We start from the raw sequence: 17,574 nt of genomic DNA, 5'->3' as shown, positions 1-17,574 counted from the left end.
TCACTGGGTCAAAAATCAATTACAAAAACAGAGGTGCTTTTCAGGTCTTTTATTTTTGCATTAGCCTTAGTAAAAAAAACAAACAAAAACAAACAAAAGCCTCCAAAACCACAACCAAGAAAAAAGACAACCATTTAAAATACAGGAAATACAGTATGGGCTTTTTCTCTGGGCCGGATGGGTCGGCTGCCTTCCAGCCTCCTTGCGGATTCCCTGAAGTTGATGGTTTGCTCTGTCGCTCAAGCCCAAACCCCTGCCCCCGCGGAAACCCACGCTAGGCAATCCCCGAGCCAGGGCAGTGGGAGGACGCCCCCGTCCTAGTTGGGAGTGCTCGCCTTTCCTGCAGCGCACAGCGGCCCTTTCCCCAACCTCGCCAGGGCCCGCGAGCCCCACTCCCGAGTCTCCCGCAGGCCCAGGCCAGGTGGGGACGATCCGGCCCTGCGCTCGCCCCGGCAGTTCCGCGTCTGCGCAGCGGGCGAGGGGCTGGAGCGGGGCCGGCCGGGGAGGTGCAGGATGCGCGGGAGCCAATGGGCAAGCTCGGGGGAGAGGGGCTGGCAGCCGCGGCGGGCCGGGTGCGCACTCTCGGGATGGAGGGCGAGCGCCTGGCATCTCCGGCGCGCTCCTCCGGCCTCCCGGCTGGGGGCGCCGGTGGGGAAAGCCCGGGGGTCGACGCCCCCCTCCTGGGCAGCAGCGGCTCCTCCACCCTGCTCCAGGCCGAGGTGCTGGATCTGGACGAGGACGAGGACGACCTGGAGGTGTTCAGTAAGGTGAGGGCGGCGGCGGCGGCGCGTCCCGGGAAAGTTCCAAGTCAACTCCAGGAGTTGGCACCGCGGTGTGGCGGCCGCCCCGGCGCGCTGGCGCGTCCCCGGCGGAGGCTCGGAGCTGCAGATGGGTGGGGTCTCCCCCGGCCGCCCAGCCCCGCCAGGCAGCTGGCTGCACCCGGGGCTGCGTCCGGGCCGGGCCCCGAACCACAGCCGCTCCCTCCTCTGCACTTTGACCTTCGATTCGGCACGGCCTTGGCTTTGCCGCGTCTGCAAAGTTGTGATTTACCCCCCCCCGCCCCCCCCTTTTTCTCTTTCCCTTTTCTTCTCTGACGCGGACACCTCATCCGGACGGTTTCCGAACCTGGGAGGCAGTGACCCGAAAAGTGCCCCCGCCCTAGCAGCTTCTTTTCGGGCGCAACCAGCCCCGAACTCTGGGAGAGATTTCATCCTAGTCTAGAGAAATGATTCCTGATTTAGTGTTACTGATTGTGGGTCTCAGGCCGGGGTGACTGACACCCGAGGTGAGTCTCAAGCCCAGCGAGAAGAGGTGGCATGGGAATCCCCTCTTCAGAGAAAACGGCTCCTGGGTCCAACAGGAAGCTCCTCTGTTACGGAGTTGAGGATTTTTCGGCCAGCAACTGCTACCCAACCCACCGCCAGCCGCTTTCGTTTTTCCTTTCCCCGGGGAAATCTAGGACCAAAGGGCCCTCTTAACTTGTAGTATAGTTGCAGGGAAACTGATGGTTAGTGGTAGGCTTGTGGCGCTTGTAGACCGGTGGTTGTAATTTCTTTTAGGAAAAGAAAAATACCTTTCTTGCAGGGCTGTTAGAATGTCAACCCAGTTTCTTAACGTTGCCGCTGATAGAAGACTTGCGATCACAACAGTGTATTAACTGATAAGAAGTCTATGCAGTACTTACATGTCAGTTACCTTGAGGTGTTAGGTAAAGCAGCATTCCTAACCACAGCTATATTCTGGGAGAGTGAACTCAAGTTACCAAATTGAACAGACTGTGGCCTCAGAGAGGGATATGCAAAACTCCTTTCTCCCCTAAGGATTGAATGCAATGGTAGGCACGATTGTATTCTAGATGTTCAGAGAGTATCAGCTTTGTGCTCTTGAGAAAGTTAATTTGACCTTTCAATGTGTTTAAATCCTAAAGCATTGGAATTATTTTATGTTCACTTGTAAAAAAAAAATTAACACTGCCTTTTTATATTCCACACATACTGTATGTTCAGACCAAGGACAATTGGCCAGTGCTTTGCAATGCCTTCTAAGAAACCATGAGTCTAGGCGTATTGGTGTAGGGCTCTGCATTGTGAAACTTCCAGCATGGGGTAGGGAGAATGTTGGGAGTGGCAGTTGTGTATCACAATCATCTAGGATTGTTTTGTCCTGTGCTTTCTCTTTCCCCAGATTCTAAGTTTCCCAGCCCCTTCTTACAAATGCCCCCTTTGTCAGAGGCAGATCTAAGGAGAAGCTATTTGAAATTTAAACTTCAGATGTTCCTTTGCTTTAGGCCTCTGGAAATGTTGAAAGTTACTGAAAATTGTCGATGTTCTAGAAACCCAGAAACATTTCTAAGTTAGCATGTCTGGTAAATTGCCTAAAGCTATCTCAGAAGATCTCAGAAGAGATCTCAGAAGAAAGGAATCTAGATCTCGAAGGCTCCAAAGAGCTGTTGAGATTTCTTTTCTCTTTCTAGATGAACATTTGTTTTTTCTTTCTAATTTTGTTCTGTAAGTTTTTTTTTATAAGGATGTAAGCTTCAGCTCCATACACCTGGACCCGCCCTACTTGTTAGTGTATAACTACACGTGTAGACACTTAGAAAAAGTTAAGAACCACTTTTGTAGAAGCTGGCTGGCCGCATAGGTTAAGGTAAAGAAAGATATAATGTTTGTTAAAGTCTGAAAACAATACTTGGAAAAATTTTAAGTTTTAGCTACCTACTTGTATTTCATTTAGTTGAATTTTACAACCATTAACCACAGTTAGTTAGACAAGCAGATTTAAGAAAGTCCTCTCCATTGGGCCTGTTGTCTCTACCACTCCCTTTTCATAGCCTGCTCCTCTGTAGAACTCTCCCACTGACCAGTTTACCCTGGGGTGCTTTCAACAATTACTTCTAAAGTATACTGTCATTACCCTTTAGTACTTTGAGATCCACTACTTTCATATTTAGCGTTCGTTTCCATTAGATTATTTGTGAATATGTGTCACACTCCCCTCCAGAAGTTTTTTAAAGAGTGGCATCTTTGGCTTATTATTAATTCTTTTCTTCCCACGATGGAAGTGCATGACAAATACATGTTAAATATTTTTTGTGTAAGATACTGTGCTAAGTATTTGGAAAAAAGAAATACATGATTCAGTTCTTGCTGTCAGTCTTGGAGTCCAGGTGGAAGATGTGACAGAAGTTCTAAATGGCAACATAAATCAGCAGAGATGGAAAACAAAACAATGTATTGTTCTGAGTTTTCAAGTAATCCAGTGAGGAGAAAAATGATACCAAATCTCAAGAGACCATAGGGAATGTAGACGATATTGACTTCAAAGAGTCAATATATATGTTGGAAGGTAGGGGAACATGACCAATGATTCAAAAACACAAAAAGGACAAACATTATAATAATACTGTAATAGTGTTAGAGCTGAGCCAAAATGACCTGCAGCTTGCGAAAAAATTTAGAGAAAAGAGTCCAGTTTCTCTATTTTTTTAAAAAAGTTATTTTTTAAAGAAATAACATATGAAAATAAAATATATAGCCTTTATTTTTATTAAATACTGTTATATGTAGAAGGAGTAACTGAAACATAGCAAAGGTAGCTAGGTCACAGTGAAACACTGAGGTACTTACCTGGTACTCAGTAAATGATAGATCTTGTTATTGGTCTTTCTAAAAGGTATTCGGGTCTACAAAATGAGATCTATTATCATCTAAGATAAACTGCCAATTTACAGATGGAATTATCCTCACCACTAGTCATCTTTGAGGGGACATGGATTGTAGGCTGGTGCACCAAAACTAAAAAAAAAAAAAAAAAAAAAAAAAATCCTTTTTAAATTTTATTTATTATTTTTTCAAAAAAAATTTAATGTTTATTTATTTTTGAGAGAGAGTGAGACAGAGTGTGAGCGGGGGAGGGCCAGAGAGAGAGCGAGACACAGAATCTGAAGCAGGCTCCAGGTTCTGAGCTGTCAGCACAGAGCCCGATGTAGGGCTCCAACCATGAACTGTGAGAACATGACCTGAGCCGAAGTCGGACGCAACCGACTGAGCCACCCAGGCGCCCCCAAAACTGTTTTTTTAATGTAATGGGCAAAAAGGAAGCTCTGGAAGGTATAGGTAGGCTTAATTTCAGTCTCCAGCAAAGCTATGAGAGCAATAGAACTTTTTAGTATTTTGTTTATAAACACTTTGAAAAGAGAGAGGTGATCTGGTTTTATAAGAAGGATAGAAAATTGTTTTTATGATAAATCAGAAATACAACAATGAGCATGTTTATTTAAACAATGCTTTTGAAAGAATCACTCATTTTTGTGAAAAACGTTCTTTTTGAAAGAATAATAGAATATAGCTTTTGAGACAACCAGTTCCTATGTATATTGGAAATCTGTCAATCCCAACATAGTGATAGAGGGACATAATTATTCTATTCAACAATTCTGTCAGATACATAGAAGAAGATAATGGAAGTTTGGTTATTAATTCTTCATATTTGTTCCCTGAACTGTCTCTGTTCAGTTATGGCCCTGATAACAATCAGAATTCTCTACAGTGACTGAAATGAAGAATGTTTAACACAAGAACTACTTATAGAATTTGGGGCAGGGTTCAGGAACAAACGAAGGATACTGAGGTAGTTAGAAACTTGCTGAGGCCAAAAAAAAAAAAAAAAAAAAAAATCCATTAGCACCTAGCGTTTAATGGGAAGAGAACAGATACAGTGTTGCTGGAATCCGATGAAAGCTGGATCTGTAGAAAGGGGGCCACTTTCACAGGAGCTGTATTTACAGAGAGATGTAGCCAGAAGTGTGCCTCTGCCAGAAATGTGGTGCCAAAGGAAGGAAGAAATAGGCAGTATACTCCTTGAGTTCTTCTCCTCCTGCTATTGGATCTCCTGCTTGTGACCTTCCCTGGGCAAGCCACTCAGGTGATGTTATCTGTAGGGGTTGGCCTCCCAAGCACAGAGTAGATAGATGGTGGGAGCTGGCAGATTGGGGGTGAAAATAAAGAATAACCAGCATAAGACATAGTACAAAAATGTGGCCAGTAGCTTTGGATAAAGATAGCCACATCTCTATCTCCTATCCTGTATGCATCCTATATGCTCTTCTGTGACCTGCCACCTTCCTATCGAGAGATGGGATCTCTGCCCCCTCCTTGAATCTGGGTGGGATTGCGACTGCCTGATCAATAAGGTGTGGTGGAGGCGATACTGTGCAGCCCCCAAGGCTAGATTCAAAAAGGCAGTGCAGGTTGTGCTTTATCCAGCGGGACACTGTGCTTTTTGGATCTGATACGTAAGAAATGTCTGTATTTGAAATCCTGGCTCCACAGCTTAATAGCTTTGTTTCCTTGGGCAAATTACTTAGCGTCTCAATGCCTCAGATTCTTCATCTGTAAAATGAGGACTGATAATAAATATGAGAATTAAATGAGTTACTATGTGTAAAGAATTTGTGAATAGTTCCTGCCTTTAGTCAGCACTGTTGACTCTTCAGCAGCTATGCACAGGCACCATAGGATTCTGTTGTCCAAAAAGAACTGCAATAATGGGCATATTCTATATCTGCCTGTCTAAATGTCGCAGCCACTAGCCACATGTGGCTTTTGAACACTTGACATGTGACTAGTACATCTAAGGAACTGACCTTTTAATTGTATTTAATTAAAAATAGAAGCTGTAGGGGCGCCTGGGTGGCTCGGTCGGTTAAGCGGCCGACTTCGGCTCAGGTCATGATCTCGCGGTTCTTGAGTTCGAGCCCCGCGTGGGGCTCTGTGCTGACAGCTCAGAGCCTGGAGCCTGTTTCGGATTCTGTGTCTCCCTCTCTCTCTGACTCTCCCCTGTTCATGCTCTGTCTCTCCCTGTCTCAAAAATAAATAAACTTTAAAAAAAAATTAAAAAAAAAAATAGAAGCTGTAAGGGCACTTGGGTGGCTCGGTTGGTTGAGTGTCCGACTTCAGCTCAGGTCATGATCTCGCAGGCTGTGAGTTGGAGCCCCGCATTGGGCTCTGTGCTGACAGCTCGGATTCTGTGTCTCCCTCTCTTTCTGCCCCTCCCCCACTCACACTCTGTCTCTGTCTCTCTCTCTCTCAAAAATAAACATTAAAAAAAGTAAAAAAAATAAAATAAAAATAGAAGTTGTCGACTGTGGCTAGTGACTATCAGTTTGAGCAGAAGCCTAAACAGATCATTATTTTATTACTGGCTTAACTTATGGTTACTCAAGAAATGTGAATAAATGAGTGAGTAGTTCCCTTGGTGATGTGCACTGAAATATACAAAACAACACACATATTGTACATACATATGCACACACATATGTGCATACATATGTGTGTAATGTGTGAATGTATGAATGTATATGTATGTATAGGTTATGTGTGTGCATATAGTGTGCAAGCATCCATGAATATATGTGAATATTTGTGTGTATATGTGTGTGTGCATTCTCAACTAACTCACTTAAAATCTAGAATGTAGGATTATAGCAGTCAGGTCATGTATTCTCCTTTCCCTGGCCTACATCCTGATCCTGCCTCAGTGGGTCTTACCATTTTGATGGTTAAAAAAAGAGGAACTCATAAAGCAAAGGAAAGTAGCACCGATCTAGGACATTTATACCTACTGCTACAGGTTCCACCATCTACCATCATAGCCTTCTTACATGTTAAGTACTCTTATATTCCTCCCAGAGGAGGAAGAATGGTGAGTGAAGTAGAAAGGAGCTAAAAAATCCTCAAGATCTGGGGAGCCTGCGTTGCTCAGTCATTTAAACATCCAACTTTGACTCAGGTCATGAGCTCATGGCTCATGAGTTCAAGCCCCGTGTTCGACTCTGTGCTGACAGCTCAGAGCCTGGAGCCTGCTTCGGATTCTGTGTCTCCCTCTCTTTCTGCCCCTTCCCCACTCATACTCCTTCTCTCTCTCTCTCTCTCTCTCTCTCTCTCTCTCTCTCTCTCTTTCTCTCTCTCTCAAAAATAAATAAACATTAAACAAATCCTCAAATTCTCCTTATGTGTAAGCATATATGGTCAGCAATAGAATGTAAATAAATAAATAAATTTCGGAGTAAGTTTAGGGAGACCTTGAATGGGATCATTTTAGGTACAAACCTTCCTAGTGGTTTTCAGTGACTGAAAGAAAGATCAGTTTACACAAATGACATGATATTGAATCCAAACAGACACCATATTTTCAAGGTCGTAGGGAGTATTAGTTGTAGTCTGTAATCTGAATTGTCCATGCCACTTCTGAAGTTTCATTCCATTCTCTGTATTTTAAAGGGAAATCAATGTCTCTATCAGAAATTGGCAGAGGGATATATTATCTCATCCAGATGCCAGTGCCCTGTTATTGATTCTTTGGAATGCTGTATTGAGACTGAGCCTGAGATCTTGTTTGGGCTGTTAGCAGACAGAGGGCTTGGATCCATCTACACTGTCTTACACTAGCATGAGCATTGGGGAAGGCTGCCCCAGCAAGTCTTGCCACACATGTGCCATTGTGAAGGAGAATAAACAAAGGGGTTTCACTGATGCTGTGTTTTGACATATGAAGAAAGGCTGAGGAAGAACAAAAAGTAGTTTAGCTTGGAAAAGACTTCGGTTAATTCTTTACGAAGAGTTGTTATGATGTAGGTTGGTTAGATGATTGTAGTTTTGAAGGGTGAAACTAGAACTGCTAGGTCAAAAATATGAGGAGACAAGTTTTAGGTTCATTTATGGATGAATTTTCTTTTTTTAATGTTTATTATTTTGTGAGAGGGAGAGTACGAGCAAGCAAGTAGGGGAGGGGCAGAGGGGGGTGGAGAGAGAGAATCCCAAGTAGGCTCTGCACAGACAGCAGAGAGCCTGATGCAGGGTTCAAACTCCAGACCCTTGAGATTATGACCTGAGCCGAAGTTGGATGCTTATCCAACTGAGCCACCTCGGCACTCCAATAGAAGGATTTTCTAATTGAAGTCTCCAAAATGAAAAGGGATGACTCAGCATGGTTGTGAATTCTGCCACTAAAAAAGTTTTAGCACAAGCTGGATGACTAACTGTCCCAGAGGAGAGGAGGGTGTGACCATCGGACCATCTCTTTCCACTATTAAGAGGCTGTTACAAATGGAATTTTAACTTACTAAACTCAATGGCAAGAGCAGTGGAAAGTCTTAATTAGATGATCCTACTCCTCTCTTCAACCTAATTCCCAAATCAAACTATGTTCTGCCACTACCTAGTTTTTATATCTCTCTTCCCACATTGGTTATTGTTTCCATTTAATTCTCTGCTGGTGATGTGACAATTTCTTAAATAGCCCAGATAAAATACTTAGCATTACCTTCTACTTACCCTTTCATTCATTCTCCATGTCCCGACATGTAAAAAGTCCCCATCAGTTTTATCTTCTTGGTATCTCTGGAATCAGTGCCTTCTTTCTGTTCCCATTGCTACAAGCAGAGTTGTTCTACAGCTACTTCTGAGAACTGCTGAGATAGTTTCATAAAGTCTGAGTCTTCTCATCTTCTGCCTCTAGTCTATCCCACATGCTCACAAGTATGCTGATGTTTCCAGAGCACACATTTTGCCACTCGAGGGGCTTGATCAGGCTGCACGCTGGCTCTCCTGCCTCCAGATTGTGTCCTCTACAGCCTTACTACTCAAGTGTCTATGAATCTATCACATCACCTGGGCGCTCCTTAGAAATGCAGTCATAGAACCCACTTTCCAGGCCAAATGAATCAATCTATAGGTTTCCAGGACTCCCCAGTGATTTGTTTGCACCTTACAATTTGAAAAGTACTGATCTAGAAGCACTGATGTAGGTTGTTTCACTTTGTTTCACAAATTCCTTTGTGTTTTTTATGGCCTAATGTGAAGTTTTCTCTTACCTAAGAGTTTCTTCATTCTTCAGCTAGAATTAATTTCTTCACTGTGTGCTTCCCATAATACTGTTTTCAATCTCGTAATACTACATTGTCTTATGAAGAGGTATTTATTTCTTATCTGTAAAATTTTGATTGCTTGTTTGTCTCCAATAGATTACAATTCTTGATGGTAAGGGAATAAGAACTTTAAATATTTATGGGATAAATATGTTAATGAATGATATGGCCTGTGACTTTTTTTCCCCTGTGTATAGACCCAGTTATTACAGTAATTTGCCAATGATCTGTTTTCAGTAAATTCAGTTTGTATTGTGTTGGTCTTTCCTATCAGGATACTAAACCAAATAGAATTAAAACAAATTGGTCTTAATAAATGGTCAGTAAATATTATTGCTGGATGACACAGAGCTATGTTAAGTGTCACTCCTGGACAAAATATCCTGTTTGGATTGTATTAGAAGAAATAAACACAAAGCAAACAAAACAAAACCAAAAACCCAAGGGAATCATTTAGGAACCTTCTTTCACCTGGAAAAATAATTTTTTTTTTAAAGCCAGTAGCACCTATCTCAATCAGGAAGCTCAGTTGCAAGCAATGGAAACTAATTATGGCAGGAAAGGAATGAAATGGTGAATATTAGCTGGCTCACAGAGTAGATTTGAAGGCTGGAAATGCAGGTGCAGAAAGGGATAGGCACCAGCAGAAACTATAGTCAATGTTATATTTGGAAAAGGGACTGGATGTTGTATAGCCAAAAGATAAAAATCCATGGGAACCTTTAGCAAAGGTTTTTATGCAGACAACAGTATTTATTTATTTATTGGTCCATGACAATGGGGAGTATTATTAAAAATATTTTTGGAAAATGATTTCAAAAGTCTCCAGATTTGAATAGAATATACTATAAAAAGTATACTTTATTGAGTTCTTATTTTTAAAGGTTTTTATACTTTTTAAGTAATCTCTACACCTAATGTGGGGCTCGATCATGACCCTGAGATCAGGAGTCCCATGCCTTTCCAGCCAGCCTGGCGCCCCTACTGTATTGAGTTTTAAAGGTGGAATTTTATTTCTGTATCCTTGAGGTTCTGAGAGGATATTCTAGTATAACTCTGCACTGATAACCTGCTACAGTTTTACAAATGAGTGTGATCAAAAAAACCAGATTCAATAGCTTTCGGTTGTAGTGTTCAAAATTTATTTTATTCTTGTATTTATTTGTATCCCACACTTTCCAAAGAGGACAGAAGAGGCTGTAATAAGACTAATTGTGAAGTTAAAATAAACTTTTACAGTTACTCACTTTAGGAATGCATGTTAAAGTTTTCTCAATAAACAAGTGAAAATTTATATGCTTGAAAGATTTTCTGATTTAAATGGAATATTGTAGTAGCTCTGGAACTGCATATACCAATCATGCTGGGTAACACAATGTTGATACCTATAGTGCTAATAAAAAAGGATAGAGTCAGGAAATCAAATTTATTAGCAAATACTGATGTAAAAAAATCAGTAAAATGCACTTATGATAAAACAGAAGGTTAAACCAGTAGTTTTAAAAATCAAAACTGAAATAATTATATATTTATATATAATGCACATATGTGTGTATAATTATATATATATACAAGTGTGTATGTGTGTGTGTATACATATACACACATATGTTTGTTTTACTTTGAGAAATGCTTTGGTATAACATACTCTTTGTGATTGTTTTTAAACTAACTTCAGTGAGGTATAATTTTTTAAAAAAAAAATTTTTTTTTTCAACATTTATTTATTTTTGGGACAGAGAGAGACAGAGCATGAACGGGGGAGGGGCAGAGAGAGAGGGAGACACAGAATCGGAAACAGGCTCCAGGCTCTGAGCCATCAGCCCAGAGCCTGACGCGGGGCTCGAACTCACGGACTGCGAGATCGTGACCTGGCTGAAGTTGGACGCCCAACCGACTGCGCCACCCAGGCGCCCCGAGGTATAATTTATATACTATAAACTTCATCCAGAGGTGAATGATTTTTTTTAATTAAATTTAATGAGTTGTACAATCATCACTGCAAACCGGTTTTAGACCACTTTTATATTCCCCCCACCACCACCAAATCCATCACATCATTTACAATTAATCTCTGTTTTTACTCCCAGTCATAGACAAGCATTAATCTACTATTTTCTGTCTCTACAGATTTGCCTTTTCAGGAAATTTCATATAAATTGAATCAGGAAATATGTGGTCTTTTGTCTCTGTTCTCTTTCATTTAGCATAATACTTTTAGGTTCATTTTCTTGTAATTTTATTATTTTTTAGTCATGGCTTTAATTTTTTGGTATAAGAAATAAAATTTCTATTTTAAAATGAAAAAGGTTAGGGGTGCCTGGGTGGCTCAGTCGGTTGAGCATCCGACTTCGGCTCAGGTCATGATCTCACAGTTCGTGAGTTCAAGTCCCGCGTCAGGCTCTGTGCTGATGGCTTGGAGCCTGGAGCCTGCTTCAGATTCTGTGTCTCCCTCTCTCTCTCCCCCTCCCCCACTCGCACTCTGTCTCTCTCTGTCTCAAAAATAAAGTAAACATTTAAAAAAAATGAAAAAGGTTAATCATTTACAATAAAACATTAGAAAGAGAAATTCTACTTAATATTGAAAGCCTTATTATGTGTGATCAAAAGCAAATGGCAAACTCTTGGTATAGGAATCTTCAAAATTGGGGGAAAAAAAATCCCTAATTTGTTCTTTGGTACTAACTCTGAGAAAGTTAAACGTGTGTATGTACATACATATATGCATACATACATAAATGCATTTTTATATATTTAATTGAACATTGAATGATTATTTTCATCAACTTTCACTAGTTATGCTGTAGTACAGGCCACAAGATCTCAGTGGCTTGCTTATAATAAAAGCTTATTTCTTTCTCGTAAACCTGTCAACTGTAACTGAACTGTGAGTCTGTTCCAAGTTTTGAGTCTGTTACACATGTCTTCTTCATTTAGGGATCAAGACTGAAGGAGAGACTCCTAACTGGGACATGACATTCCTCTGGCAGAGGGAAAAGAATATGAGTGCTGGTGGAAATAGGCAATGGCTTTCAAATCTGCCCAGATATATACCATTATCCAAATAAGTCACTGATCAAATCCATTGCGGTGGGAAACTAATCCTTCCATAGGAGGTGCTGAAAGTCACCTGGCAGTTGACTAGGAGATATAATCCTCTCACAGGAAGACAGAGGGTCACTGGGAACAATCATATCATCTCCCACAATGACAAAGTTATAGGCAAACAGCATGTTGGACCTCTCTGAATAAGTAAAACCATTTTTTTCTATAGGTATTAAATACAAAAAAGGAAATTGTCCACTAGGTAAGAAATTATCCAGTCATTAGTCCAATCAGCTAATGCTTATGATAGTCTCAAGCCCATATGGATCCTTAAAAACCTCTAGTTGTACAACAGATTTCTTGCTTTTGGACAATGAATGTGGAACATTCATTTATCGTGGAGTTCTCCCATCTTGTTTTTCAAGACCTATAGAATGAGGATGTGAATACTTAATAATTCTGAGGCAGTTCATGTTAAAATGAGTTTTGTTGTTTATACCTTCAAAGCTATTTGCTTTGTTGCAGCCATTTGCCACCTTTCTGGTCCTCCCGCATTCTGAGTTCTTTCCTGTCATAGACTTCATTGGTTTTCCAGACCAGAATCCGTTTCCCTCAGTGTTTTTCATGATTGGCTCCTTTTCAACATTACCTCCTTAAAGACACTTCCCCTTATAGCTCTGTCAAGAGCATCCCCCTTGCTCCCTACCTTTAACTCCTTAACCCCAGCAACCCACCCTACTTTTTTTGGGGAATTTACTCCCTTGTTTGTCAATACCTACTCATATCTGGATTTTCTTGTTTTTTCTCTATCTTTACTTATTATCTCCAACCCTCCCACTTAACTAAAGTGTAAACTTCATAAGAGCCTCAGAAGCATGCCAGTCTTGGCTGCTGTTACAGCCCCAATCCAGTGCCTGACACATGCTTGACATTCAGTGAACATTTGTAGAATGAAGTAAAGCTGCTATACTGGGTGCTTTTTGTGTGCGCACATGTGCTGGAAGTGATGGTTGAGCCTTGGCTCTGCCAGATCAGAGATTTATTATCATCCCTTGTGGTTGATAAACTTATGATTTATAAAATGCAGATGATGATAATTGCACTGACTTCCATCATGTTATTGAGATGATGAAATGAAATAGAGTAAGTATATGGTGCAAAGGCACAGTCGCTGTCCTGTATTTGCTATTTAGAAAATTTCAGTATTTGCTATTATGGTATATAAATATAAGATTAATGTTTTTAAGTTTTATAAGCATCTGTTTTGCACTTGTAATGAGATCTTCAGAGACTCACACACGTATTTGTTCCTGTACATTTTTTAGTTACTATTGAGAGTGCTACTGGAATTCTGGTATTGTCTTTTTTTTTTTTAATTCTTTTTTTCTTAATGTTTTTATTTATTTTTGAGACAGAGAGAGACAGAGCATGAGCAGGGGAGGGGCAGAGAGAGAGGGAGACACAGAATCTGAAGCAGGTTCCAGGCTCCGAGCTATTAGCACAGAGCCTGATGCGGCGCTCAAACTCAAAGACTGTGAGATCATGACCTGAGCCGAAGTCAGACGCTCAACTGACTGAGCCACCCAGGCGCCCCTGGTATTGTCTTTTAAATGCTTTATTACAGGCTTACTCATTTTATTGCTCTTTCCTTTACTGCAGGCTTTGCAAATATGGCATTTTTTACAAATTGAAGGTTTGCGGTAACCCTGTGTCAAGCAAATCTGTTGGCACCATTTCCCAATGGTATTTGCTCACTTTGTGTCTCTGTGTCACATTTTGGAAATTCTTGCAACATTTCAGTTTTTAGCTATTATTATATTTGTTAATGGTGACTGTGATCGGTGATGTTTGATGTTGTTATTGTCATTTTTTGTGGGGTGCCACCAACTGCAACCATATGAGACGGCAAACTTAATACATAAATGTTGTGTGTGTTCTGGCTCCTCCACTGACGAGTCATTACCCTGTTGCTGTCCCCTCTCCTTGAGCTTCCCTATTTCCTGAGGCACAACAATATTGAAATTAGGCCAATTAATAACCCTACAGTAGCCTCTAAGTGTTCAAGTGAAAGGAAGAGGCACATGTCTCTCGCTTTAAATGAAAAGCTAGAAATGATTAAGCTTAGTGAGGAAGGCATGTTGAAAGTCGAGATATTCCAAAAGCTTTGCCTCTTGCACCAAATGGCCAAGTTGTGAATGCAAAGGAAAAGTTCTTGGAGGAAATTAAAAGTGCTACTCCAGTGATCACACTAATGATAAGAAAATGAAACATCTTTATTACTCATATGGAGAAAGTTTCAGTGGTCTGGACAGAAGATCAAACCAGCCACAATATTTCCTTAAGCCAAATCCTAATCCAGAGCAAAGCTTTAACGCTCTTCAACTCTGTGAAGACTGAGAGAGATGAGGAAGCTACAGAAGAAAAGTTTGAAGCCAGCAGAGATAAGTTCATGAGGTTTAAGGAAATAACCCATCTCCATAACATCAAAGTCAAGGTGAAGCAACAAGTGCTGATGTAGAAGCTGCAGCAAAGTATCCAGAAAGTCTAGTAAAGATAATTAATGAAGGTGGCCATATTAAACAACATATTTTCAATGTAGAACAAACAAGTTTCTATTGGAAGAAGATGCCATGTACAACTTTCATAGCTATAGACAGGAGAAGTCAATGCCAGGCTTTACAGCTTCAAAAGACAGGCTGACTCTTGTTAGGGGCTAGTGCTGCTGGTGACTTTAAGTTGAAGCCAGTGCTCATTGACTATTCTGAAAATCCTAGAGCCCTTAAGAATTATAAATCTACTCTGTGCTCGATAAATGGAACAATAAAGCCTGGATGATAGCACATCTGTTTACAACCTGGTTTACAGAATATTTTAAGTCTACTGTTGAGACCTCCTGCTCAGGAAAAAAAAAAAAAAAAAAGAGTCTTTTCAAAATATCGCTGCTCATTGACAATGCACCTGGTCACCCAAGATCTCTGATGGAGATGGACAATGAGATTAATATTTTCACGCCTGTTAACACAACATCCATTCCGCAGCCCATGGATCAAGGAGTAATTTCAACTCCTTAAGTCTTACCATTTAAGAAATATGATTCATAAGGCCATAGCTGCCATAGTGATTTTTCTGATGGATCTGATGGCAAAGTAAATTGAAAACCTTCTGGGAACGATTCACCATTCTAGATGCCATTAAGAACACTGTATTCATGGGAAGAGGTCATGATATCAACATGAGCAGGAGTTTGGAAGAAGCAGATTCCAGCCCTCCTGGATGACTGGGAGGGGCTCAGGACTTCAGTGAAGGAAGTAACTGCAGGTGTGGTGGAAATAGCAAGAGAACTAGAAGTGAAGCCTGAATATGTGACTGAATGGCTGCAATCTCATGATAAAACTTTCACAGATGAGGAGCTGCTTCTTATGGAAGAGCAAAGAAAGTGGTTTCTTGAGATGGAAACTACTCCTGCTGAAGATGCTGCGAAGATTGTTGAAATGATAGCAAAGTATTCAGGATATGACTCAACTTAGTAAATAAAGCAGCAGCAGGGTTTGAGAAGACTGACTCCCATTTCAAAAGAAGTTCTACTGTGGGTAAAATGCTATCAAACAGCATCCCATGCTAAGAAGAAATCGCTCATGAAAGGAAGATCCAGTTGATGAGGCAAACTTTACTGTTGTCTTATTTTATGAAATTGCTGCAGCCACCCCAACCTTCAGCAGCCACCCTGATAGGTCAGTAGCCATCAACATCAAGGCAAGGCTCTCCACCATCAAAAAGATTATAATTCACTAAAAGCTCTGATGATGGTTAACATTTTTTAGCAAGGAAGGGTTTTGTAATTAAAGTATGTACTGTACATTTTCTAGACATAATGCTATTGCACACTTAATAAACTACAGTTTCGTGTAAACATAGCTTTTATATGCTCTGGGAACCACAAAATTCATTTGACTCACTTTATTGCAATATTCCCTTTATTGTGGTTGCCTGGAACCGAAACCTCAATATCTCTGAAGTGTGCCTGTGTGTGTATAGCTCCCCGTTTGAGTAATTCATGATAAATAGTATTAGTCATGTTATTTCAGGGGATAAGAATATTCTTGGTACAGGTGTTTTAACTGTCTACTAGTTTTCTTGATACATTATAAGCATAGATTAAGTCTCTTCAGGAATGCCCTTAAGGTTGTTGGTGTGGCTAGGTAACAAGGCAACTCAGCCTTTTCTCTGGAAACTATTTATAAAGATGGAGCTTTGGTGTAGGGGAGTAGTTTTAATTTAGTGTATGCCAGAATCCGTCCTGGTCATGCCTGTGAAGTGTACAGTCAATTGGTAATGCTGTACCTTTTTTTTTTTTTTTATTACATTCCTGAGTTGAATCTGCAGTGTTGTCTGCCCATAAGACATATTTTCAACTTCTTCAAGGAATTCTGGTTAGAATAATTCTTTTTCCTGGCTTGCTCCACTTCTGCTTAGTCATCACTGAATCTATAATAGGTAGTTGGCTGATACTGTGTTTAGTATGTTATCCAGTACCCCAGACTTATTTTAAGACAAGTTTAGGAGACCTTTGTCATTTGTGGATTTAACATTAGTGGCTTTAAATGGCTTCAGCATGCAGTAATATGACATATTGGTAAGGCACACATACAGGTACACCAGTGGTTTGGAGGACACACGTAGTGAGGGAGCCTCACCTTTCAGCCTTAACATCTTACGTGTTATTTATTTGTCCTTGCTTATATATGCAGTATTCTTTATGAGGTGAGTAAAGACAGTAAGTTTGTGTGTGTGTGCGTGTGTGTGTGTGTGTGTCTGAGTGTAAAGAATATATCCTTATTTTATTTGGACACAGCTTTTATAACTTTTTAAATGAATTTTATTATGGAGTATTTTCATGCATGCAAAAATATATACAGCTCTTCTTCATTTACGTTGGTGTTTCATCCTGGCAAACCCATCGTAAATTGAAAGTAGTATAAGTTAAAAATGTATTTAATACACCTAACCTACCAAACATCATAGCTAGCCTACCTTACGTTAAACATGCTCAGAATATTTACATTAGCCTACAGTTGGGCAAAATCATCTAACACAAAGCCTATTTTATAATAAAGTGGTGAATATCTCATTGACCTGAGATAATAAATTTGTAGAATACTGTCCTGAAAGTGAAAAACAGATTGGTTGTATGGGTACAGCATGGTTGTAAGTATATTGACTATTTACCTTTGTGATGATATGGCTAACTGGGACGCTGCTGTCCAGCAACCTGAGAGTATCATACTGCACACATATCACTAATTGCTAAATTTGTAGTAAGGTTTACATAAGATAATTCATATAAAACTTTCAAGCAAGTGATGTGTATAACACATTGATTCATATTTTTTAATCCTCTCCTTAATCTTCTATGATCTAAGGTGAGATATGACCTCTCTGACCTACTAGAAACTCTTTTATTAAGTACACTACATTTTGGGGGAGGTGGACTGATAACAAATAACATCATTTGTTATGTCAAATAAAATGATTTGAAAAATTTCTATGGTTAGAATATAGCTTTATAGTGCACAAAACCTGAGGAAGTCCAAGTACATTCA

General features: G+C 40.3%; 1 protein-coding gene across 3 annotated transcripts in view; it reads left to right on the top strand.

Annotated features, from left to right (window-relative positions):
* The first annotated feature begins 553 nt into the window (after positions 1 to 553).
* SNX7 (sorting nexin 7) overlaps positions 554 to 17,574 on the top strand; it is a 114,372-nt gene continuing 97,351 nt past the window's right edge. For all 3 annotated transcript variants that reach the window (XM_049616753.1, XM_049616754.1, XM_049616752.1), the window contains exon 1: positions 554 to 767. In XM_049616753.1, the coding sequence (XP_049472710.1) occupies positions 588 to 767 (180 nt within the window). In that variant the 5' untranslated portion in view covers positions 554 to 587. The remainder of the gene's footprint in view (positions 768 to 17,574) is intronic.

Source organism: Panthera uncia, assembly GCF_023721935.1.
Source record: "Panthera uncia isolate 11264 chromosome C1 unlocalized genomic scaffold, Puncia_PCG_1.0 HiC_scaffold_4, whole genome shotgun sequence".
In the NCBI taxonomy this organism is placed as follows: Eukaryota; Metazoa; Chordata; class Mammalia; order Carnivora; family Felidae; genus Panthera; species Panthera uncia.
The sequence above is the reverse complement of the archived record's forward strand: the minus strand, read 5'-3'. Positions and strand labels throughout refer to the sequence as shown.